This window comes from Apostichopus japonicus, chromosome 18 (genome assembly GCF_037975245.1).
Source record: "Apostichopus japonicus isolate 1M-3 chromosome 18, ASM3797524v1, whole genome shotgun sequence".
NCBI lineage: Eukaryota > Metazoa > Echinodermata > Holothuroidea > Aspidochirotida > Stichopodidae > Apostichopus > Apostichopus japonicus.
In genome coordinates, this window is record NC_092578.1 from 1,115,038 (window position 1) to 1,140,620 (window position 25,583).

General features: G+C 36.7%; 1 protein-coding gene across 1 annotated transcript in view; it reads right to left on the reverse strand.

The window, feature by feature from the left end:
* LOC139958331 (receptor-type tyrosine-protein phosphatase-like N) overlaps positions 1 to 25,583 on the reverse strand; it is a 136,453-nt gene that overhangs the window by 105,846 nt on the left and 5,024 nt on the right. Inside the window, exons 2-5 of the mRNA XM_071955319.1 lie at positions 24,292 to 24,339; positions 17,086 to 17,228; positions 12,083 to 12,812; positions 10,921 to 11,223 (exon numbers count right to left, since the gene is read on the reverse strand). Of these exons, the coding sequence (XP_071811420.1) occupies positions 10,921 to 11,223; positions 12,083 to 12,812; positions 17,086 to 17,228; positions 24,292 to 24,339 (1,224 nt within the window). The remainder of the gene's footprint in view (positions 1 to 10,920; positions 11,224 to 12,082; positions 12,813 to 17,085; positions 17,229 to 24,291; positions 24,340 to 25,583) is intronic.

Below are 25,583 nucleotides of genomic sequence, written 5' to 3' on the forward strand. Positions count from 1 at the left end.
CGATTAACAAAGAATGAGTGATGATCTTGCTGTTGCTGGAATTAGCTTATCAACCCCACAACAGGAGATCTACGTCACACTCACAACCCAGAAATAACTAAGCTTGCGTCAAACTAATTTAGATTATTCTCAATGTGAGCCTGAAGTCCTCGTTTGCTGTAGGGTCAGTAACAAAGTAGTCAAAGCTATGTTAAATGAAATTGCATTAATACTCTATATAAATTTTCTGCGAGGTATAAATGCTTCCACGTCCAGTGCCATTTCTGCTTAAATAGTGATTACACATACTGTACTGTATTAAACAAGTGTCTTTACTAGCTATCTTCTGTAACATCTTGAAATAACTCATTTCATTTTATTCATATCAGGAAACCTCCACTCATTTCAGTCAATACTAGCTGTATATGAAATATGAAAGGGACTATGCAAGATGTAATCCATATTATGCAATAAGTGGCTAACTTGAGACTTATACATTGCAGACACAGTAATCATTACTACATCAATAAAACATGCCAAGCTTTTACGCATTGTAATTCAGCAATGATAGTATTTGGCTGCTAGATCTTGTGTTAATAGGCAGAAACAGAAAACAAAGCTTACTTCATATTTAGGTATTTAAGAATGTTGACACTTACCTGTCTCCTCAACATCTGCACTTCTGTCTACCAGGCTTTACTAACTTGTGACATTCTTGCATTGCGCCCCCAATAAACCTCTTTAGGGTTTTAACCCTCTGCCTTCCTAATCTACTGTACCATGCAGTTCGTCAACAATGTGTTTTTTAGCCTTGGATATTCATCCATCTGCATCTTAGTGGAAGCTTTCCATCCTAGACCAGAGTCTATCATCTTCATTCCTACCCATCCTTGATATTTTCTATCTTATCACAACATGTATTAATTAACCCCCTTTGTTCTTATACCTGTTGAGCAGAAGCATGACATTAACTATTCACTAAAGATATAAAGGACAGATGGTTCTGTAACAAGGAATTCAATATGTTTCTTAAATGTCAAGCAAATTGATACACTATACCCTGTTATATTCATGGAAGTTAACACATGTATATGCATGTATACTGCAACCCTCAGTTTAGATCAAGGCCTTTTTTTCAGTACTTACATTTCTACTGTACAACAGCGAATCTTACGCCGTGACAAAAGAGATAATTTAATTTTTTTCCGTGTGTCAACAGTATCGCACGTTTTCAGGCAAGAGAGAAATACAATTTGACAGATTTTAACCCAAAGATTTGAGATGGCATGTATGGTTGAAAGAGAAGAGAACATGAAGAAAGAAAAGAAAAATATGATACAAATTGACACTTGGAGCTTTTAAATCTTACTTTGCAAAACAAGCGAAACTGACAGTTTTTAGTTTTGCGATGCACGACGGAGAAACCGGACGACCGGACACAGTTGCTTTGAACAAAACCTGATCCGGGAGGGTCTTTGAAGGTTATAACCAATTACAACTTGCATGATGTTGTTTGCAGTATCCACTAAAAGAACAGATAATCTGATTATTTTGTAAAAAACTGCACCTTTTCAGGAATGCAGAATGTCTTGGTGAAACATTTTCCCGCCTATAAAATCTGTTATTGAATATAGTTTCCCCAGAGAGAATTAATTTTAAATAATTAAGAGTGTATTTCTGTGCAAAACTTTACAATATAAGCACATTACAAATATCTGGTTTACAACCGTAGATCGAGATTTAATCGGAACCACCTGACGCAGCATTTGTTTGCCTGTAGTGGTATTCTGAGATACATGGCATATGTAAATATTCTAATGTCAATATGCAAATATATGAAAAAGGTCACCTTATAAGTAGTTACTGGTTTACACACAAAGTTTGGATAATCAGGGTTTCAGAAAAAGTTACTTTTTATAATGGTCCATACAAGATACCGTGAGAGTTAACAATGTGAACTGACGTCACCAACCCTACATATGTACTTGGTATCACTTTATGTTGTAAATACACAGAAACATGTAAAGGCAACTAATATTTTGATGTTATGTTTGATATATTGATGAAACTGTCAGGTGAGTTACCAACTAAGGTTCTTTTTTTGTTGCTTTAAGTTTTCCTACTTTTACTACATCTCCCAGTTCAAGTGGCATCAGGTAACTTCACTGTTGTCATGGATTTTCATTAATTCAGGATAGGAATGAATTATTCTATGTAACCTTCTCGTACTACCAGTGATTCCAGATAATTAATTTATAATATTCCCAAAGCTACATTCTCCTCTTCAATCTTGACGCCGTAAATAAGAAGACAAACGTCAAATGAATACATCTACGGACGGGCGGTTACTACGACAACAAACTTATACGTCAAGACGATAAAAATGATGTTAGAGCTTCTATGAAATATCATTCAAATTATGATTCCATCTCCAGAAAACCACTGTTTCTGAAAATGGAAATGCCCTTAAAACCATATTCCTCTTCAATTCTTTGACAGATGAGCTGCAATTAGGAAAAATTTCCCATTTCCCATTTTTTCAAAAAGAGTGGTTCATTGTGCAGATGAACTTGCCAAGGATTTGAGAATCCTTCAACTTTGTAGGTGGAACAACTACAGTATATATAATTATGTAAAATACAAGAAACCAAAGTAACGGAATGTCACCTAGAGAGCTAAGAGTACCACAGGGTCGTAGATAACAGAGTCGGGGTATCATAAAAGTGGAGATAGAGCACCAGTTGGGAAGGAGAAGGGGGGGCAGGTGGTGTCTAAAATATCTTGCTACAATTATTTTTTAACAATATTACTAATTGTTGTAAGCTAGGTGCAGTAGATGAGAGTATAGGAACCTGCAGGAGACAGGCAAAAGAGGAGCGAGGTACAGGAAATCTAATTGTTTTTAACCTACGCTATTTTGTTGGCATAAATAGGAAAATTAATTTTGAAATAATTTCGTAAACTTTTACATTCACATTCTTAACCAACACAATTCTCACATTCTTTGCTACCTTTCTATTTGTCATTATAAAGTCTAATTTAAAAGCCTCTTCACAGAAAAGATCACAAAACATATCCCTGTAGAATGATTTAGAGGATATTTATAAACAGATGGCAGGATTTAAACCACTCGTTTTGGTGCCAATTTGCGGTCAAGAGATGAATAAATCCTGTCTCTGGATCTTAAGGCTAAGTCCTAAAATCCTCCTCCTCTAATATTCTCAATGATACTGACAATGCTACCCTCAAAACTGCCTCTAAATTAATCAGTTCAGGAATTTTGGCGGAAGTAGTATCATCAATCTACGTTGCACTTGTTGATCCTGGTCTTCTCGTTCATTTAATGCGTACTTCAGTGTTAATGGATTACATGCTTCATGTGTGTGTGGGTAGGTCGGGAAAATTAAACTTCATCCTCATTTGATCCAAAGATTCCTCCCACTGAATAAATTGATCTACTTTTTGAGGTAATTTTATAGACTAATTCCTTCCTGCGAGCAATAATTTGAGCTACTTTTATTGTACAAGGACAGTCAAGCTTCGTTTTCTTTGACATTTTTCCACAGACTGTTTTGAACTACTAAGGTACAGTAATATTATTTTCTGACACATATCTAGTAGGCATTTATACAGAATGGTTGTCATGGTTACTTGGTACGTAGCATTTTCCAATAAATAAATTTAAAAGATACAGTAGGGAGAATATTTTACGCATCACTTTTACAGTGTTGTCGCTCTTTGTGAGGATAGCCTGTACTTAAGGCTAAATTGTGGTATAATAATAAAAATAATAATATGTGCTATTTATAAAGCGCTTTCCAATAAAATCTCAAAGCGGTATAGGGTAAGGATCAGATTGGTTAGAGTGTTCCAAAATTTGTCTTAAACACCCCACTTTCATCGTCACAACAGACCACAGCAGAATTAGGATCCATCCAAACCCTCTCATAACATTTCTTTAATTTCTAGATTCCCAAGAAACTGTAACTTTTGAAACATTTTATAAGTGCTTCCATAGCATTGACCTACCCTTAGTGTAATAGATGAAACATGTGTGTTATGGTCAATGAACAACTTTTTTTTTTCTCCTATGAATACCCTAACCCTATCCCAACCCTAACAATTATCCTATCCCAACCCTCACCTATCCTATCCTACCCAACCTAACCCTACCCCAACCCTAATCCTATCCCAACCCTATCCCAACCCTAATCATATCCTAACCCTAACATATCCTACCCTACCCAAACTAATCCTAACCCTAAGCCAACCCTAATCCTAACCCTATCACAACCCTACTGTAATCCTATCCCAACCCTCACCCATCCTACCCTACCCAACCTAACCCTATCCCAACCCTAATCCTATCCCAACCGTAACCATACCCCTAACCCTATCCTTACCATAACCCAGTCCTAGAATCCATACTCTTTCTAACCCAGCCATCAAAGTGCAGGATGCTGCCATATTTTGTTCATATAAATTAACTATGGACAAAGAAATCTACATAAATGATTTAAAATGAAGAAGGGATACCAACATGACTGTGATAATTACAAACAAACTGGAAACGGAGCCCAGAACAGAAGTAAGGATGAGTACACAAAACAGACATGAATAGGTCATCATCTTTTTTCTTAACTTTTCCTTTCATACAGTACGTCAGCAACCTGTGACTTGATGAATTAATTATCACCCAGGGAATAATTAGGTGTTCAACTATTGTATAGCAGTTTTGAACGGTCTGAATTTTTGTCCCAATGAAAAGTACTATGGTCTCTGCGTACAAAGAATGCTATAACATCTTTGTACTTGTCTAGCAATTTTCCCGTTTTGGCATTTTGCGATGTGATACCGGATAAATTATTCCCTGCTACCAGGAATGAATAATTTCGACCTAATGCTTTGGCTTTACCCCGATTCAGCTTGGCTCTGTAGAATAATTTTCCAGGTTTATTACTATATTTTGGTCTTTCTCTTCCCACTGAGATTATAGAACACAGTAAACCTTAGAAATAATTGTGAAATTTTTAAAGAGTTAATACTTTCCAATTATGAACCAAAAAGATAGTTTCTTACAATTATGACGAGGAATTTATTGGTACCTCACCATAAATTAAATTATAGGAGATCCCAACTACTGTACCATCTTCCACATTTTGTGATGGAGATACACTTAGTTATAATGAACAACTCGCCATCCTTCAACGGTAGAACGAGAGTGCTAAAGTTGTGGGGAGACAGGTAAGCGAGGAGCAAAGTAAATACGATGAAGAACTCGCCATCCTCCAACCGACCTGTAGAAACACCTCTTAAGAAGCAAACACAACCAAGCACTGACTCTCAGACTTCTCAAGTCACAAAATGGTTAAGGTACTGTACATGAAGATCTTCATCAAAGTGCTTGATGGAATTTGGTTTCTTCTTGAAATGTAAAAAATGACAAAGATTCTAACATTTCACTGCAAATTGGCCCTGGGACTATTTCATATTGGCTTTCTCATACTAAATATAAAACAGTTTCCAAAATATTTTTTTCTAGTCCTTGTGTAATCCAACAAAATCTGACCTCATTCAGCCTCAATTACTTCATCAAAAATCTTTCAACTTTAAAGGCCAAATCAGTTCTTAAATTAATGGAACCTTTCCAGCCCAATGAATTCTGACAACAGATCCAACACCTCGGGCTGTATGAGGACTTAACATTGCTCATATCCCTCTCCCTCCCCCCCCCCCCCCCCCCATTTTGACTTGAGACCATTCCGGTCACAAAAATACAGCCCCTCAGCAACTCTACTGGATTCTCATTTCTCCCTTTTGGAGGGAGACTTACATTTTTGTGACCTTTCCATAATTGTACCAGTTTTAAGAAGGCTACGTTTCTCTGATTCTGAACTAAACTTATATCGCCTTGTTTCATTATTATTTAACATAACATTAGCTTGACCCTGAGTTTAGTTGACCAAGGACTTGCTTAAACTGGGTTGCCAGACGTTGGGTTCGTTATGAGCTAACTTAATACCCTTTATTGCCACAGAGACAAATTGTGCTAAATCATATTTGTCTTTCCAAGATTCTAGTTTGATATTTTGTGTTTTACTAATTTAAAACAATGTTTATACCAAATTGCAGGCAAAATGTGGTTTTAACCAGAAGAATGCCACCTGAAGAAGTCAGAGACTCCCAAGACGAAATAGAAATGTTATCATCTTAGTAGGTTGGGTACATGGAAAAGTACATAAGTAAAATGGACAGGTAAGAAAGGAATGAAGTAAATCATACTGTCTTGATGAACTATATAAATGGTAAACTGTAAGAAATGAAAACGTAATCTGTAACATCAAATAAAGAATAATAGTTAAAACAGTCAAGTTTCCTTAAATGCAATGTCAAAATTAAAGGTGATAAGTTTTACTCCCAAACTATGCTAGAAAATCAAATCTGGCAACCATTCACGTTCAAAGCTATAGCACTTTTTTTAGATCCTTAAAATGGGGCCATTACAGATGAAATTTCCAAACCCAAACAGGAAGTACACTGAACTCTGCTGCTAAGATTTTGTTTTTAGGAATACCTGCATTTTAAATACGCGATAATTAGCACAATCCTGTGGTACAAGACTAAACCGTTCGCAGAATGTTATCACGGTAACTAAAAAATAAACTGTGTCGTTAAAGCAACTAAAAGATTACACTAGGCAAAAACTTCAAAGACTGCACGATAAAAACAATAAAACTATTTACCATGTTAAATCCAGGATTAAATGATCCATAAATATGAAATGAGGAGTATTTGTCAAATATTAGTCAAATAGGCTGAAATAGCTATATTACCAAACAGATAAACAAACTTGAAGTAAAAAATGAACAGAAGTTTGTGCAGACTAATACGGACGTCTTTCTACGACAGGATTCCTTTTCGTCTAAAGTCAGCTTCTTCTAAAAAGTTTAAACTACTCATATCAACAGCAGAGAATATTTCGTAATGTCGGATTTTATAGAAAGGTGAACACGTCAGCATTTCCTTGGGAAAAGCATTCTTACTTATAGTTGCAAGGGGTAAGATAGGGTATGTCAATCAAACAACTAGGACATGAGCAGGATATAAACAAAGACCTAAGTGTTTATTGAAAGGAAAGGATATACCAGGGAGAATGGTCTGTTTTCATCTGTAACACCTCCCCGATAAAAACATTATAAATAAGCGTTATCAAATATTCATTACCTATCTATCCATTCTATATCCGTGGGAAACATTTCTCCAAAAATTCTGTGTCTAGAATGGCCTTGGTTTGAAAAGTTAACTGAGATAGCATCTTGGCAATTCTTCTTTGAGCAAGGTGGGCAATTACTTCATTCTGAATATTATTTCATATAAACTGAATAAAATGGTACATTCCTGATCACACACTGCATAAAAATGGTACATTCCAGACTAGTGTGGTTCATTTTTTAATACAGAAATGAGTTAAAGAGTTTAATAGCTATTTCCTTACCTGTCTCCAACCAGGTACTGTGTACAGACCTATACAGGTACAGTGTACAGGTACAGCTGCAATCTACCTACTTCACGAAACATTATGACACGGCCAGGTCAGGCCGCAGGGTAACTTAATTTATTACATCTCTTTCATATATTATCATTTAAGTTTTCGTAAGTGTGTTTAAAGATGTCAATGAGAATATATTATTTTTAATACCATATTTATTTCTCTGGCCACCTACCTGGCCCTGGGATGGAGGGCTGGGGCCCTGATGGAGGGCTATATTATAGACAGCCAAACCCTCCCATAATCAGTCTTGCATGGGCCACTGCCGGTTCCCTCTTTGTTTCTAAATTTACAAGGTTTTGTAGGCGGGGAGGCAGCTTGGAGTGCATTTGTTGAGCAGAGACAGGTAAGAGAAGTGGAGAATATTTATGGGATTGTATGGAGCAGATTCATTATAATGGTTTAGGGGCCGAATCTACTGTGAGCATCGTGCATTTCACACACAACTATTGAGTACCAGAGAGAGATATATTAAAAACTGTACTGGTTAATGGACTGAGTCTACTATGAGCTTCGTGCATTTCACACACAACTATTGAGTACCAGAGAGAGATATATTAAAACCTGTAATGGTTAAAAGGGACTGAGTCTACTGTGAGCATCGTGCATTCACACACAACTATTGAGTACCAGAAGAGAGATATCTAAAACTGTACTGGTTAATGGACTGAGTCTACTGTGAGCATCGTGCATTTCACACACATCTATTGAGTACCAGAGAGAGATATATTAAAAACTGTAATGGTTAATGGACTGAGTTTACTATGAGCTTCGTGCATTTCACACACAACTACCAGAGAGAGATATATTAAAACCTGTAAAGGTTAAAAGGGACTGAGTCTACTGTGAGCATCGTGCATTCACACACAACTATTGAGTACCAGAAGAGAGATATCTAAAACTGTACTGGTTAATGGACTGAGTCTACTGTGAGCATCGTGCATTTCACTCACATCTATTGAGTACCAGAGAGAGATATATTAAAAACTGTAATGGTTAATGGACTGAATCTACTATGAGCTTCGTGCATTTCACACACAACTATTGAGTACCAGAGAGAGATATATTAAAACTTGTAATGGTTAAAAGGTACTGAGTCTACTGTGAGCATCGTGCATTTCACACACATCTATTGAGTACCAGAAGAGAGATATCTACAACTGTAATGGTTAGGGGACTGAGTCTACTGTGAGCATCGTGCATTTCACACACATCTATTGAGTACCAGAAGAGAGCTCTAAACTGACAGTGCAGTACTTTCCTTCCAACTCAGGCGACAGGTAAAGAGAGTAACTAAATTCACAAACACTCTTGTTAGGATTATTAATCACATGCTTCAAACTCCTGATGTAATTTCCAACCCTCGAAAATCAGAGAGAGAGAGCCACACAGTCATCAATAAATCAATTAAAACCAGCAAACCAAACCCTGCCATCTGCTTGATTTTCTTAAACTCAGAGCCCAAAAGTTTCTACAATTTTGCACAGCAGGAAATATCGTACTTTCAAATTAGGTTCGAGTATGGATAAAATGTCACTGTTTTTAAACTGAAGGAGGGGATCAAACGTGATATTGAACACCAACGGTGCCTCACAGAGTAATCAGTTCGAATATTGAACTGGACTGCACTTATGGCGCAACGGTCATTTCCATGTAAATAATATTCTCACAGCGTTTTAACTGGTTAGGTAGGACTACAGATATATATGAAAGCTGGATGATACAAAAGAATATTACCTCGAACATCCAAATTGGATATTCATGAATATTCATGGTTATCCACTGGATATTCATGAAATTATCACCTACAAGTACAATATCCAGGCCTAACATTTTATAATTTTAGCCACAATCTAGAAGAAAATGCAACTGCTTAAAAAATCTACTGGCTCAACATGAGAGCCTAACTATTGCAACATACTCTTCTATACAGACAATCTAGCAAAATTTCACCATGTTTACTTAATAGCATACACCATATATTCAATACTGGCCATATGACTACAGCCCATCTTTTTCAACACAACAATGTATGCAAACTGCTTTTAGGATTTTTGGTTAGTATTCTAGCTTTCAATTACCAAAATTGCCTAATTTTCATCTCTAGTAGCACTAAAATCTATCCTGTGCATTGGTCATTATTATTACAACTTTGTCCATAAAAATGGCTAGAAATGATACTGAGTGTAAAGTGCCTACAGTACATTTTAGCAACTTAAAATTGATCCCCAAATTTCTTTTTATTCCTTTTTTTTTTGCATTACCTCAAACTTGCAAGTGCTGCATAACAGTGCAAAATTGATGATAGCGCACAAAAACCCTGACACTTATTCTCCCAAGAAAAAATTCTTGCCTTTAAGCAATTTCCTTTACAGAATATAAGACTGACCCTTGCTTCTTCAGATCCTTCGACAATCAGTAAGATGTACATCAAACGTGACTAGGACTGATTTGTATAATTGCGCATAAAATCAAAGCTATGTTTGATGGTTGAGAGCTTTTCCTATGGTAAACCTAATCTCCAGCGAGATTTGTTAGCAGAGCATTGAGGTAGTTAGGCGTAGTAACCATGGATATTACAGAGGATACTGTTACCTGTAGAACGAAACTGATCTTAGGGGTTGTCACAAGTTCAAGAGTTTTGGGTTTACTTCAACTAACCAAATCTTTAATCAAGAGAATCTCATGTTAGCTATCGGTCAGAGATCCTTGACCACAATTACTGATCCTCAAATCCACAAATGAAGAGGGTGTAAGAAACGTCAGCAACAGTGGTGTTCCGTCGAGGTTGACAGGACCGTCCGGACGCGACGTTTTCAGACATTTGTATGCAAACCAATGTGCAGATGAATTTTAACGATAGTCAATGAACAGTGAATGAGTTCTTAAAATTGAGCAATACTAAGCTCACAGTTTTATTAATTTTACATGGTCATATTTAGTCCATACATTAGCATATTTGTTGTCACCTGTTGAAACCCAAGAGAGTTACAGGAAGAAATGTGAACTTTTACATACAAACATTAACACGTTATCATAAAAAATGAAATACTTTATGCAACTTGGTATTACACTAAAGTATCAAAGTTTGTTCAACCACCAATCCCTGTTATCCACACTGATTGCATGATGATATCATTACAGCATTACTAAATTTTAATGATTGGAGCCAAAGTGGTACAAACCAGTTTTCCACATTTCTTGGGCAATATTTCTGTCAATACAAAGACTGTTTTAATTTTGTCAGTGTAGTGTATGATGATCTTTCATATTTGGTTTGTTGAGTTTGAAGTTAGATGAACGCCTAGAACTGCTTCAACATAACAGCACACAACCACAAAGTACAATCTGGAAACATTCTTACAAATTTCAAACCTTCCTGCCTCACTTACCTTCTGGATTATTGCCTTTTGCCAACTCCAGTTCCTCAACTTTCCCAAAGCCCCCTCCGAGTCCACCATTGACATTGTTTGGATCAAATTGTGGCACCAGCGAGCCATCCTGTCCGTCTCCTTCATCCACGACTGCCTCTTCATTCACAACTGCCTCTCCATCCTGTACCGTCGCCAGAACTTCTTCCAACATCTGTATTTTTTCCTCCTCGGTGAGTTTTTGCCACTCCTCCCTGTCTGCCTCATTCAGGAACGGGACGAGTTGTTCCCCGAGAAGGGCAAGAAAAGTTACTTCACTATCACCTTGAAATAAATACATTAAAGACAGGGGTTGTTTACAATGACATAGAAACAGAGTTAGACAACAGCACAGAAAGTTAAAAAGATCCCTTATTAGTAGCCTATTGAGAGAAGCATACATATACATGTACACAATGTACAATGCATACATGTATGGAGGGAAGTGCAGTCTGTGTTGTCACGTAAATAAGTGTAAAACCAGCTTGAAACCTGTTGAAAACCAAGACGGAGACAAACACCAAACCCCATTTTCCAATTTTCAGGAGGAAAGAACCACTTGCAAATTTAGGTGACATTGCTCATCACATATGCCGATATTTCTGAACAGGTTTGAAAACTCTGATTCTGTGTGGGAAGTGAACTTCAAACCTAACTCATGAGAAACAACAAGCTAGATGTAACACTGTCTTCCCATCCCGCAAGGTTTGCATGACCTTTGACCCTATTAAGAAGTGGTTAGGCACTCTGTCAAAAAGAGGATGCTGAAAGGGCTGCAGCATACTGCAGCTAAGCTGCATAGGATGTAATCTTTTGCTTTGAGCAGTTCACACAATAAATACAGCTGGTCTCTTGAGATATTCTCTATAGTTTGATACATGAATCAGCCTTTACTGCAGTGCATTTTTTTTTTCTTCTTTGATATGGTACCTATTAAACCAACTTATTGCTTTTTTTCAACATTTCTCACATGAACTTATTTTCTACACATAAACGAAATAAAGCCACATTTAATCCCTTTCTGAGTGTGCTGCACAGTAGATCTATAATAATGGAATTATGTTTTGACAAGACAGGTAAGTAACTTATATCCCCTATTGATAATGTCCCTAGATTCCTGAATGAACAAAAGACTACTACTCACTTGTTGAACTCGATTCTAGAAAGCCATCTTCATCAACAGGAGCTGAAGAGGAGCTACTGCTGGCACCATCTTCTATCCATGCTGCTAAATTATTTCTGATCGTATCACCATCCTCTCGGTCAGCATCACCAGCATCCACATCACCATCCTCTCCTGGTGTCTGGATCTCACCTTCTTCGTCCTTTACCTTCCCCCAGGGTTTACCTGCCCTCACCCAAGCCCCATCAACAAAGTTTCCATCCTCTCCAAACTTCTCTGTGTAGACCTTTCGTAGATAATCTTGAATGAGATTCATCTTGTCCCCCAGTTCGTCTGTTTGTGTGTCGTCCTGGTAGCCCTCATCTCCCATTGTCAGTGGTACCCTCTGATCCCTGTATTGGTTATACCTATCCAAAAGCTTTGAATAACGTGCATAGTAATCCTGAAATCGTTGCTGTAGTGAGTTTTGGCGCGACTCCTCCAGTTCCTCCAACAACGCCATGTATTCTTCGACAATATCCGAGACGGATGCTCTGTAGTTGTTGCTTTGGTAGCGGTCATTGGCGGCATACTTTTTGGACCTTACAGGAGGGGGTGCTCCGTTGCCCTTCCATAGTAACTGCAGAGATGCTCTGGCCAACTCTCCCTGAGATTGTACTGGGGACAGATCATTATATCCTCCGCTAAGGAAGGGATATTCTTGACTTGGATAGTCTAACTGGTAGGTAAATAGTACCTTTCTAAGAATGTCCTGGAAAAAAATAGATAGATAAACATAAATTATGTACAATGTCATCAATGATATCATCAACACATTTATTTCAATGCCATACAATTGATTGGTCTAACGTTTCAATGACAATTTTCAAAAGTAACTATCAATTTAAAGAAAGACTTGTCAAAGGATATCATCCATATTTGTGTGTGTGTTTATTTATTTATGTTAATGTGTCTATCAATAATGTCCCAGTACTGTACATATTCCAGTAGGTTAAGTTTAACAAATTTGTGAAGTTGTGGGGGTGAATAACCTCTTTTAGTAACCGTGGAAACATATCCACATATATTTTGGGTCTAGTAGACATACAGTAGAACATGAAGTATGTATGTCTTTGTTACCTCTTACTTAGAACTGTACAAGATCGAAAATCCTTTATTAGGACACACTTTTCTATGAAGGCAGTTTAGATTTAAGTTAAAATAAAACAAAACTGTAAGCAAACTGCTTATCCACTATTAAGAGCCTGTGTAAGAGAATGTGTAAATGCAAGTTGGCCTGACGTTTCGATCCTAGCAGGATCTTCTTCAGAGGCTGAAAGATAGATTTACTGTAAGTCACATAAATGAAATTTCAGTATGTGCAAGCATGTTTTATTTAAATCAAAAATTATTATTTCACTAAGAATTTGGTGAGTAATAAAATCAACCCCCAAAAATTCAGGCCTCATAATAGCTACTAGATCTCATGTTAGATTTTTGTGTTTTGTTCTTTTCTGGCTTCACCTTCATACATGCACGTATATTAAGGTGACCCGACGTCCCCGATTTTCGCTGATAGTCCCCGATTACAGACTCCAGTGTGCTGTCCCTGATGAACAAGTGTCCCCGATTCATCAAACTGTTCAGGAATTTCGAAAATATCCCACATTATTAGTAAAATAATTGTAAAACAATATTTAGTCAAGTGTGCAGTCGCAGAACGGAACTAACCAGTATTTCGGGTGGGCCAGTGTAAAGTGGAAACACTGTTAAAATATGCTAGGTCAATCTAGCCTAGCACTCTTACGTAATTTCAGTAAATTTCATCTAAGAAAAAGCTACACATTTGAAAATAAAATTGATTTAAAAAGTGCTTCTAAGTATCACCATTTTTCATCTAAGCACCTTAGGCACTTAAAAATCTTCCCTTAGACCCCTCCCCCATATCAGTCACACAATAAATGTCCCTGCTTCCAGTCAGGCAAATATGGTCACCATAATGTATATGAATATAGTAGTCAAGCACTGTCAACACTACAGTACAGCAGGCCACTGATTAATTGAGTATCTATATACTATCCACAGACCCCACACAGTTAATGCTATGAAATCCATTAATGGCCAATCACTTTTCACAAGCATCAACTGACATACTTTTAGATGTTAAAATTACTCTTCCGAGAGAAGTTTACGGATCAAGCTCTTTATAAGATGTATTTTAATACTTAATCCCAGAGAAAGAAAAACAGGGCATCCTGCGCTAAGCATAAACAATTCAACATAACAAGGCAGAAGGTGTAGTCAATCCATACTTGAAAGGATTCCCTGGCTGCTTGTAAAGAGGATTGCAACCACTTAATCATTTTATTATTGTAGGAGGCTAAAAAACATCCATCAGCTCTCTTATTACTTTCTTTTTCGTGGCAAATGTTCCTATTTTTGGTTAACAAACCAAACTTGATATATTAATTAAGTTCTTTAGTGTACAATTAACTATTATATGTTGTCATTAGTCAAAATCATCAAATAGGGCACAACACTACTGACTGTGCAATAGTGCTGGGTTTCAACACTAGCACAATAATTAATGAGTATCTGTACTGATATACTGTACTGTAGCATTGATACTGTGTGCTGTGCATAAATTTACATGCATTGATAAGTGCAAAGTTAAATGAATTTACATTTTTTTTTATTTAAATGGTTTTAGCATCGAATATGTAGCATATAAAAGTCTTAAAATCAACTCAAGTGTTAGTGTAATAATTTTCCATAATTTTTCTGTCCAAGTTTCTACAGAGTGTATTTCAGCTTTTCAACATTTGTGTGAACATTTTCTGATTACATACATAATTCACACTTGCACAGGTCTACTCAATGTGTCAAGATTTCTACTATAATTGCAAATTTTACTTTACACCCTTGTCTGCTTCTGAATTTCGCTGTAACAAGATTTAAAATTCACATATATACATATACACATACATGCATGTACACATCATGCGATTATTAAAACAAACTAGGAGCTACGCTATCCTAATTATATTATCTCTTCTTTGATCAATTTTATCAACTTTGAAAAAGCGGCTGATTCTTCTCCTAAATTTAAAAAGATTACAAAAACTGCCAAACAATGCAGATTTACAGTATGGTTACCAGAAAAGAAGATAATGTAAGAAATAAACAAATCCATGTAGGAAATGCATCTAGGAAGGGTTGATTGAAGGGGAGGCAGAAGTGACCAGAAGTGACCAGAAGTCACCGGTTGCTAAGGGCGTACATACTGTACAGTTCTAATATATGACTAGATTTTTCTGAGCATGTTAGAGCAAGATTGCTATTGGTTGCCAGGATAGAAGTTGGCAAGGAAGTGAAGAAAACTTTAGAAAATTCAACACAAAGTAATTACAGTTTGTTTCAATGAGTGCAATTACTGAAATTAAATGTTTTCACTATGGAAACCCAAAAGAATGTGATGGTTGTATAAAAACTACTCTATAGTTCTCTAAGAACAGTGGAAAGTTATTTTGTCAGCCCTGGATATGTACTGAATATAGTATCTCTGTGTACAACATGTCTGATCATTCCACAGCATGTCTGATTATCTTTGATAATTTCAAAGTTTATTTACAAGCAGTACAAAAAATAGGGGGGGCGGGGTCTCACTTCCATTAATGGTACTAGTCCAGTAAAGACAAAACAACAAGTGACCAGCCATCCAATAAGACAAACGAACTGAAATATTGCAGTTATACGCTCCAGTAAACTACAGTATATAGCTAAAGTATCTTTAAGGTGGGCTTTCTTTACAACTTGGTCACAACCCACGCACTTGTACGTGATCATGTAAATAGTGTGTGGGACAACAGTAAATAAATTGCCACTTGATTGTACTGAAGGGTAAATACACACCACACAGGACAATATCACTGCTGCATAAATAAATTGAACAACCAGAGATGTAACAACATTGGAATGTACGGTTACTACGACGACGATAATGACAGCCACTGAGTTAAAAAATAAAAAGGTGCAGTACAAATGCTGGCGGAAATGTTCACCAGCAATGGCTGAATTATGAAACTTTATGTATATAGGTTCAGCATGGCTGTCTTTGTCCGATGCACCAGGAAATATAATCAGAAAGTCAACGCCCTATTATTCTATTACGTCCTAACAAAGTATGTCAGAAGAATTAGTTGTTATATGACTTGGAAAAGTAAATTCCTAGCTCTTGTGCTAGAATCCTGAAATCTTTCATCCAGTTGGGATAACTATGATATCAAATTGAGTGGGCTAAACAAAGGTGGATGGAGAAAAAATAATTGTGAGTGAAGACAGGTTTCATAAGAGGAGTGAAAGTAATTACTTTAACATTTGTAATATTTCTGGAATATTTACAGAATTAGTAACAATGAGACCTGTTACTGTAGCGTAATCTGTCACCTAGCCTTCACCTTTATTCTGTCACCTAAGTCTGTCACCTTTAGTCTGTCACCTAAGTTTGTCACCTTTAGTCTGTCACCTAAGTCTGTCACCAAAGTCTGTCACCTTAATCCACCAATTCAAATAGTCCAATAACAATATTTGTTAATTCTGGCTGTTAGCAAACAAAATTTTATTTTCTAAACTTTGCAGGACAAAAGTTTTTTTTCTTTACTGGCTATACATACATCTTTCAACTATGAGAAGTACTGATTAGTATAGAGATGTGTATCTTACAATTAGAGGTTTTTAAATTTAGGGTGGATATTACATGACTAACCACAAATTAAATGATGATTCAGCAAACTCTATATGAAATATTTTACGTACTGAGTTCTACAAGTTCTGATTTTCAATTGATGCAATTGGGCTAGCAATACTCTCATTCTCTGCCAAGTACTGACATTAGGAAGCTGCTTCCCCCCCCCCCCCCCCCGTCAACACATTTAAATTATCTATTCAGAGACGAGCCAATTGATCCGTGTTTCATATAGATATACTTCAATGAGAATCTGTGTCACAGAAGAGACAGAGATAGTTCTACCGATATGGTGAAGTACCTGAGAGAACTCATCCTTCCACTGGTAGCCTTCGTCTATTAGAAACTTGATACCACCCTTGAGCTCACGAAGGCCTCTCGGGTCCAGGTCATAGAATGGAAGATGCGAAGAGCCAACAGATACGCAGGAGCCAAATAAGTTATCTGGAAAATTAGATCAAGATGAAAACCAGCTTTACGAACGGGGATGTTGAATGCGACGGATATAATTACGATTCATTAAAACATGATATTGGGGTGAGAGAAAATGTGGCCTACAATTTAATTCAAAAAAATCAAAAGCAACGGGCAGAGGCACTCGAAATACTGTAAGTAAAGTAAAATTTGTAACATTTTTCAATTATACACTTGATGCCGAAAGCAGCTTGTACAGGTTTTTCTGAAACCATTAAAATTCTGTAACATGTAACAAAACCAAAACAGGCTGCTCAAGTAGAATTTTTACAAGTAAAACACACTGGAAAGCTACACTTCCAAGATAAATAATGAGAGGATCAAAAAGTGTGCTAAGAATTTTGTATGTACACTGAAATGTCTTCCAATTTCCTTGCCTGTTATCGTACATGTACGTAATTGCTCACCCAAGGCCAATTTAATTATATCGAACTTTCTATCGTAAATTATGTTACTATAATATGCATTTAATTAAGCCTATTGTATTTTCTTCTTAACAATATCAGGCTGTTTCGTAACCATAGCTATTTCAAAATCATGCTTTACGTAAACAGGTACTTTTACTGAACCCTTTCACTGTTGACATGTACTACATTATCAAACTTTAGTCTCTCTCAACGTCACGAGAAAAAATTAAAAGTGTAAAGCAAAATTCCTTCTCAAACTGTTACTATGCTAGAGTTAGAGAATCCTTCACCGTGGGACTGCTATACTGTTATGCTTGACTGCTAATCAATTCTACTGTGTAGTATTCAACGTACACGACACAAAAATAATGCAAAATTTCCACTGGGTATCACTAATCATATTAAAAACAAATTATACAACAGCAAGTAAATGCATACTATGTCTTGTAAACACCAAGATCACTTTGACAGGTTTACCTACCCAGTGCTAAAAAATTTATGTTTACTTGGAAACATTGTCACATAAACATATACACATGAAGTACACAGTGGGCATTACTGTACCTAAAGCATCAGGGAATTATCATTTTTTGATGATTTTTTGTTTTGGGGGGGGGGGGGGGGGCAGAGCAGTTTGATTGCTCTCAATTTTGTCTCATACGTAAATACTATATTTTCTGTACTACTGTACTACTATAAACTACTGTATGTCCTGCCTGTTGAGAAGACAAGGGGGAGGGGGCGGGGGAAGGGGAGGGGAGGGGGAAGGGACACAGTGCATAAAGTGGGGAAAAAAATGCGAAAATGGAATAGGAAAGTCAAGACATGTGACAGGAGCGTAGTAACTCTATCTTAAATACTTTACTTATTTTGCACTCTTTCTGTGTTAAGAAAACCGACCAAATATGAGTATAAATCAAGGGGGCACAGTGTTCAAAACGTTACCAGTTCACTCTAGACAGTAGACACGGTACTTCTGAGTAAGAATTGTACAAATGTTAAGAGAAGACAAACTTGTGTCCAAATGAAGCGACATAAATACCTCTTCTGGTGGTTTTCAAAACTGAATCAAACCTCCACTATCTGCTTTAACTATCTATAGGCTTTTCATCATGCCCATAACCACACAGCAGCATACAAATTGCATAATTACTGTTGGTACATGAATAGTCGATGAGTGTTTTTATCTGTTCAATTTAGCCTAGGCAGCCGCTGGTTTCTAATTGACAAATATGGCATTCTCTACTACCATGAGTACCTCATTAACTGCCTAGTTTTGTGTCACTGATTCATCAGAAATGGATTGAATATCTATGGACAACAAATTAAAAGAATACAACTTTTTTTTTTCAAATTAAAATAGGAAGCATCCAACGATATTTGTCTTCAACTCCTATAGTTATGTCTCTTTTTTTTCATCTTGTATTTTTGAAAATTGAGATATCAGTTGTTGCAGTGGTACACAGGGTGAACTTGAAGCAAACAAGTGTGATGTCATACAGTAGATATGTACAGCTTTGACTTTGGAAGGAAGTTGATATACACACTGAAATGTTTAAGGACAAGCAGTTGAAAAATTATTTGGAAAAAAAAAAATTATGTACATCATGATTTGCATTTTCAAAAACATTTATCCAAAGATGATCAGTTCCACCTCACCACAGTGATCCCTCCCACTTCCCCTACAGTAAATCACCAAGGCGGGTACATCAACTTCCTACTGTTAATTGTATTAGTGAGGAACAGAATTAGTCCTCCTTTCCTAATTCCTACCCACTGGGAATAATCCCAGATGAAGCGCACCTCTTCAATCATGTTTTGCAACAGTGGACAAACCAAAACCGTTGTTTTTTTTGTCCCTTTCATGTATTATTGATTATTTGCTGCTGACTATCAAGCCAAGGAAAAACAATTTCATAACTTACAACTTTCACAGTTGTTATTCTTATGCATAAAGATAAAATAATTCTGCAAATATTTTTGTCATTTACGTAATTTACGTAGCATTCTCAGATATTCTTTCTTCAGGGACCAACAGGACAGTATTATTTGACTTGCAGAAGGAGAAGATCTGTATTCTGTATTCTTTCTTCAGGGACCAACAGGACAGTATTATTTGACTTGTAGAAGGAGAAGATCTGTATTCTGTATTCTTTCTTCAGGGACCAACAGGACAGTATTATTTGACTTGTAGAAGGAGAAGATCTGTATTCTGTATTCTTTCTTCAGGGACCAACAGGACAGTATTATTTGACTTGTAGAAGGAGAAGATCTGTATTCTGTATTCTTTCTTCAGGGACCAACAGGACAGTATTATTTGACTTGGAGAAGGAGAAGATCTGTATTCTGTATTCTTTCTTCAGGGACCAACAGGACAGTATCATTTGACTTGTAGAAGGAGAAGATCTGTATTCTGTATTCTTTCTTCAGGGACCAACAGGACAGTATTATTTGACTTGTAGAAGGAGAAGATCTGTATTCTGTATTCTTTCTTCAGGGACCAACAGGACAGTATTATTTGACTTGTAGAAGGAGAAGATCTGTATTCTGTATTCTTTCTTCAGGGACCAACAGGACAGTATTATTTGACTTGCAGAAGGAGGAGATCTGTATTTTTAAGATCTCTACTGCAGCGCATAAATCAAAACTACAGTATGAAATGTTTCCCGAAAGGTAATGAGGGCGGTATTGAAGAACTTAGCATGCACAGACTCCGGATGTGTAACCTGATTACTTCACTTTGGTTTCAGCTTTGAGTACAAAGTTTCTTTATGCTGCTGTGTTGGACGGATCTAACCATACTCGTAATTACCAACTTTGCGATTCGTGTTGTAGTCATTGCAGACTGCAGTGTCTCGCACAACTGATACACGTGTGAGGTACTGTAATACAAAACGAGGCGAGATCCTAATGCCAAAAAGAGGCAGAAATCTGCCGAAAACAAAAGGATACTTAGCAGAAACTTGATGAATCCTGTTGTAAACTCTGTTAAGAAACTTTGTCGGTCGCAAGCAGCAGAATTCGAGCAAGAAAACTTCAGTTTGGCGTAAGTGAAAACGGAGTCCAAAAAACACGTTTTCCTTCGGAATGGTAAATTCAGAAGGAAGAGAGAGTGCGCAGTGACCTATGGGAGAGGTCACCGGGGGCTCAGAGCTATAATTATACCAGTGGCGTCTAGGTAGACTAGGAAATGTGCGTTAGTGTTGTAGGAGACAGGTAAGAGAGTAGTGAAGTAAATTCCCGGGTCCCCCTCACAATTTTGCAAGGTCGGTAAGAGTGATTCCATAGTTTTCCCTTTCGGGGAAACCGAAAAGTCTTTCCAAAATTATCAGATCATTTATGATTAAAAAACAATAGATTTTTAAGTTCTCACTTTCCAATTTGAAGTGTGCGATATAGTAAATATGCGGTATCAGCATTTTGCTGTACTAGTTAATACATGTATACATAGGTCTGTATATGCCAGGTGCATACGAGTGGCATGGAATATACTGAGCAGCACACAGTATGCACAAAACACATACACATGAGAAGAGGAGCTCCAACACACAATGTTCAGTACATCAAAACACACATAGAATCATCAATCAACTCTCTGCAATACGGTAATCAATTTTGAATGCAACCGAAGCCCTTGCATACACGACGACGATAAACGAAGCACTGTTAAGCAGCTCTAGATCAGAACAAGTGTACATTGCACATCAAAATAAAAATTTGGCAGTTCTCATCAACCATTTTGAGCACACATGATTATGAAAATCCAAAGCAACTATTTGTACAGAAAGAAATTTGCTAACTACTGAACAAAACACCCCAAAAAAATGCACAAAACCATTTTGGCAATATTTTGATGAACATGTTATAAACAAGTAACATTTCAAAGCAGTTTATGTGTTTCATCATTGTCTTCTTATCACAAATTAAGGTCTATCAATGTTTGCTCCAAACAGATAACTGTACAGTATAATTGATCAAATTCAGATAAAGTACAGACTATATTATATTCAATTTAGCAAACATTAAGTAGCTAATAATTATTATGAAGACCTTGGATAACTCAAGCTGGTCACTTGTGTAACCATAAAGCTCAACATTCTATGATACATTCAACAAAGCTGTTGCTGAGGTCATCAGTATGTTTCTCCCCAATACACTAAGAAGAATTAAACCTGGTCAGAATACTGTACTATTCAAGCTATTGCCAGGTATGGGCATGAAACAGTAGTAGCAATTTCTAAGCAATGCTAAACATCTTGAGAAAATCTGTTTATATTTGGAAGCAAATGTCAATACTATATATAGTCAAAGCCTCCAAGACTTGAGTATAGATTTAGGTTAAAACCTAGACTTTAACTAATTCTATATGAGAATCTGGAATGATCTCACCACTTCTCTTCATTATCACTGTTTCCTGAGGAAAATAAGGTTAGCTCATAGGGCAAATTTTAACTGTACACGATCAGTAGTGTGATCGTCCGAAAAGATCAAACTTCTGTTCGGTGCACAATTAAAATCAGCTTTGGTGCTCGACCTGCGGATGACTGCTTGTTTACATCAAATTCATATTACGTTGTAACTAAATACCCCAAAATAGGTAGAATGATAAATTGGTGACACACCCTCTATCACTATGGAAGGACTGAAATAAAAACATAAAGTCGAAGGTCAATGATCCACCCGAACCTAACCCAACTCAAAAACAATGGCCTTATAAATAGCCCGAGTATGATAGTGATTGATGAAAAATAGTGTTCTTGTACACTTACAGATCTATAGTGAATCTACACCCCAGCTATGAAGTTCCTCTAAGTTTCACTTTTGGCATTATGTTTGCACAAAGTTTGCAGACTTTGACTTCTGTTGGTCTCAAATGACCTTTGACCACCACAAAAACAATAAGGTTTTAGTACTGAGTATTGAAAAAAGTGGTTCTACTGTACTAACAGTACTTATATTTAAGAAAGATATTAGATCGGAAGTTGGTATTTATCAGTTTACAAGGTTTTTCAAACTTAGAACTTTCTTGAATGACTGACCTTTGATCTTATAGGTGTATCCACATACAATACTAAGCAGTATGAAGTTCAACTAGCATATGTACTTTCTGAGTTATTGTATTTACAACCCCTCATCGCTCACACAAACACACACCAACACACATATCTGTTACTTCTTGCCTAAAGCACCAGTGACTACAGTAAGTGCGGAATAAACACTTGCAACCGAGAACATTAATTCCTAATATGTACATACCACAAATCGAAATACATTCACATATGGACTGGACATTTATATTAGTTATGTTAGTTACTGTAGGTCCTATAAAATTCCTTCCTGTGTCAAAAACAGAATTTCAGTGAAAAACTGACATATACAAATATTTCATGCAACAATGCAATATTCTGTTTGCCCAAGAATTATTGTTGATGCCCTTCTCACACTAGTCCCTAGTCAGTTGAAGTACAGCAGGTAGTTGTTTGTAATCTTTATAATGCTAAGGTCAACGGTACTTCTGCATCCACTGTTAAACGTGCTTCACCCACACAGTTCCAAAGGTGAATTGACTTTTAATTACTGACGTCATTCACATCTTCAACAATCTGAATCTGACCTTTGAGACTCGACACAGACGTGAAGAGTTGATCAACGAGTTCTCCCCTTAGTAGTCCTTATCAAATACCACTAAAACCTACTTAATTAGGATATATCAGGAGGAATTGAAGAAGTCTCACTGTATTAAAACTGTCCTTCATTTGTTTCTTTGTGTGAACTGAAGGTAATCCCATTGACAGAATTCGTCTGCTTGGACAAAGAAATTGGTCACACACATGAAGTTTTGGCTACATAGTTTGGCCAATCTTCGATCACTGATTCTTTCCATGCCATACAGTATGCTGAAGAATCCTCCTTGAAGCGGGCCACAGTTTAAGGACGTAGTTCTTAACCTGGGATCCGTGTATCCCCTGGTGGTGCAATAACCTTATGGGGGTGCAATAACCCCTGGGGGTGCAATAATCCCCTCTCCCATCCTCCTCTGCCCAGCCACAGTGTCCCCAATCCTCCAGCTTGCCAACTTGTCACAAACTTGTCTCTTTTCTCTCTAATTACATTTCTATCTACTCTAAAATCTGTACAGGGGTTCTTCGCTCATTCAACTACTCCTGCTGTAGTATTGACAGATAAATGATATTTTTATACCTGAATCAGTTTACTAATACCACTGGTAACTGATATATGCAAATTTCAGGCCCTTCGTTGCATACGATCCGTAACCAAGCGTTTCCACACTATGAATGCAATATCCAACTCCACATCATCGATCAACTAAGACCACAAACCGGGTGAAATCGTAGCTTTAAAATAATTGGCTGCTAAACACCTCAGCATTTTGGCTGGTTTTGTTCAAAAAGACAAAGGGCTCTACTAGACTACTACTGTACCATCATGTTTTCTTTGTCTTCCTTTTTTTAATTAGCTTATCGCTGACGATTTTATAATCACATCTTGATGAGAGATCGTTACAATTAAATTTCTCAAAAGTCAAGATGTATCAAAGAGAATTAAGAGGACATCATGTCATGTGGGGAGGAGGAGAATTTTCTTTCAAGTGGTAACTGACTTACCATCTGCACAAATTTCATCTGATTTACACACTGGACTGAAGTGACAACCTGAAAAGAGAACAAAGATTCAAATGTATGACAGATAATTAATGATGACTCATGCTGCTTTCAATCAGATACCAAGAAATGAATGAGTACAAAGAAGTTGAGATTACTCTGAACACCTCAAAACTTGCTGCAAAACTTGCTGAGTGTTTTAAACCAACCACTCTACTTACCTGTCTCTTTTCTTAAATCATGCACATTCCCATCCACCTATCCCTCACCCCCCCCCCCTCCCTCGCCTTTTCCCCTCCTCAGCATTGCAAATGTAAACAGTTAATAGGCTACGTAGGTAGATGGGAAATGTATAGCAGAGCCAAGACTGGAGCGCAGTAAACTACAGCAACAACATTTTTAAGCTAAAGTATGGGGGTGAACCAAAAGAGGGTCGCAAAATGAGTACGAAAATTGATCTACAATATTCTGAGTTTTTCGAACATCAAGTCCATGGTACAGAAGCTTTCATGCATTGCAAACATCGATGTTGAATGGGTGGGGGGAGGTCTCGGTGGATCCTGGTTCGGTCCTCACTGAGGATCAATGGTCTTGGACCTACAGTTTGCCGTCCACTGAACAACAGAACTAAAAATACCTAAATATATATGTTACTTCTCAATTGATTACCAAACCCTACATATCATATATGCATCTTCTACATATCCATATCTTAGGTTCTTGTACAGTAACAATGTCAACATTGATATTTACAAAATGAATTGGTAATTGCATTGCCTTGAATGTCAAACATTTTCAGCATTATACTTACTGTATCTCTTACATTACGTAACATTAAGTTATAACAGAGTTTGTATTAAAAATAAAAATAAGGTCATGCAGATATCCTTTTACTCCTTCCAAAAAAAAAAATTCTTTATATATAATATAGTGAGTTGGAAAAAATACATATACTAGTATACCAAACCAATCATAATGAAATCTATTCTAAGCAAAATATAAAATTATGCAACCAGAAAGTACAAAGATATATTGTAACAGGTATCGGTATCGAATTTTTACTAAACATGCAAAGATTATTCAATTCTAAAAAAACAAATATCAAACTACAAATTTCTACATAACAGTACATGACCCATTAAAGCCACATTATGCTCCCCAACCATTTTGAAATTTATAAAGGACAGTTTATTACATTGACCAAAAACAAATAACAAACAAACCAAAAAAGAACACAATAAAACAGAGGGATTTAACTTCAAATGTTTTGAAAACAAATTCCTTCCTTCTAATGT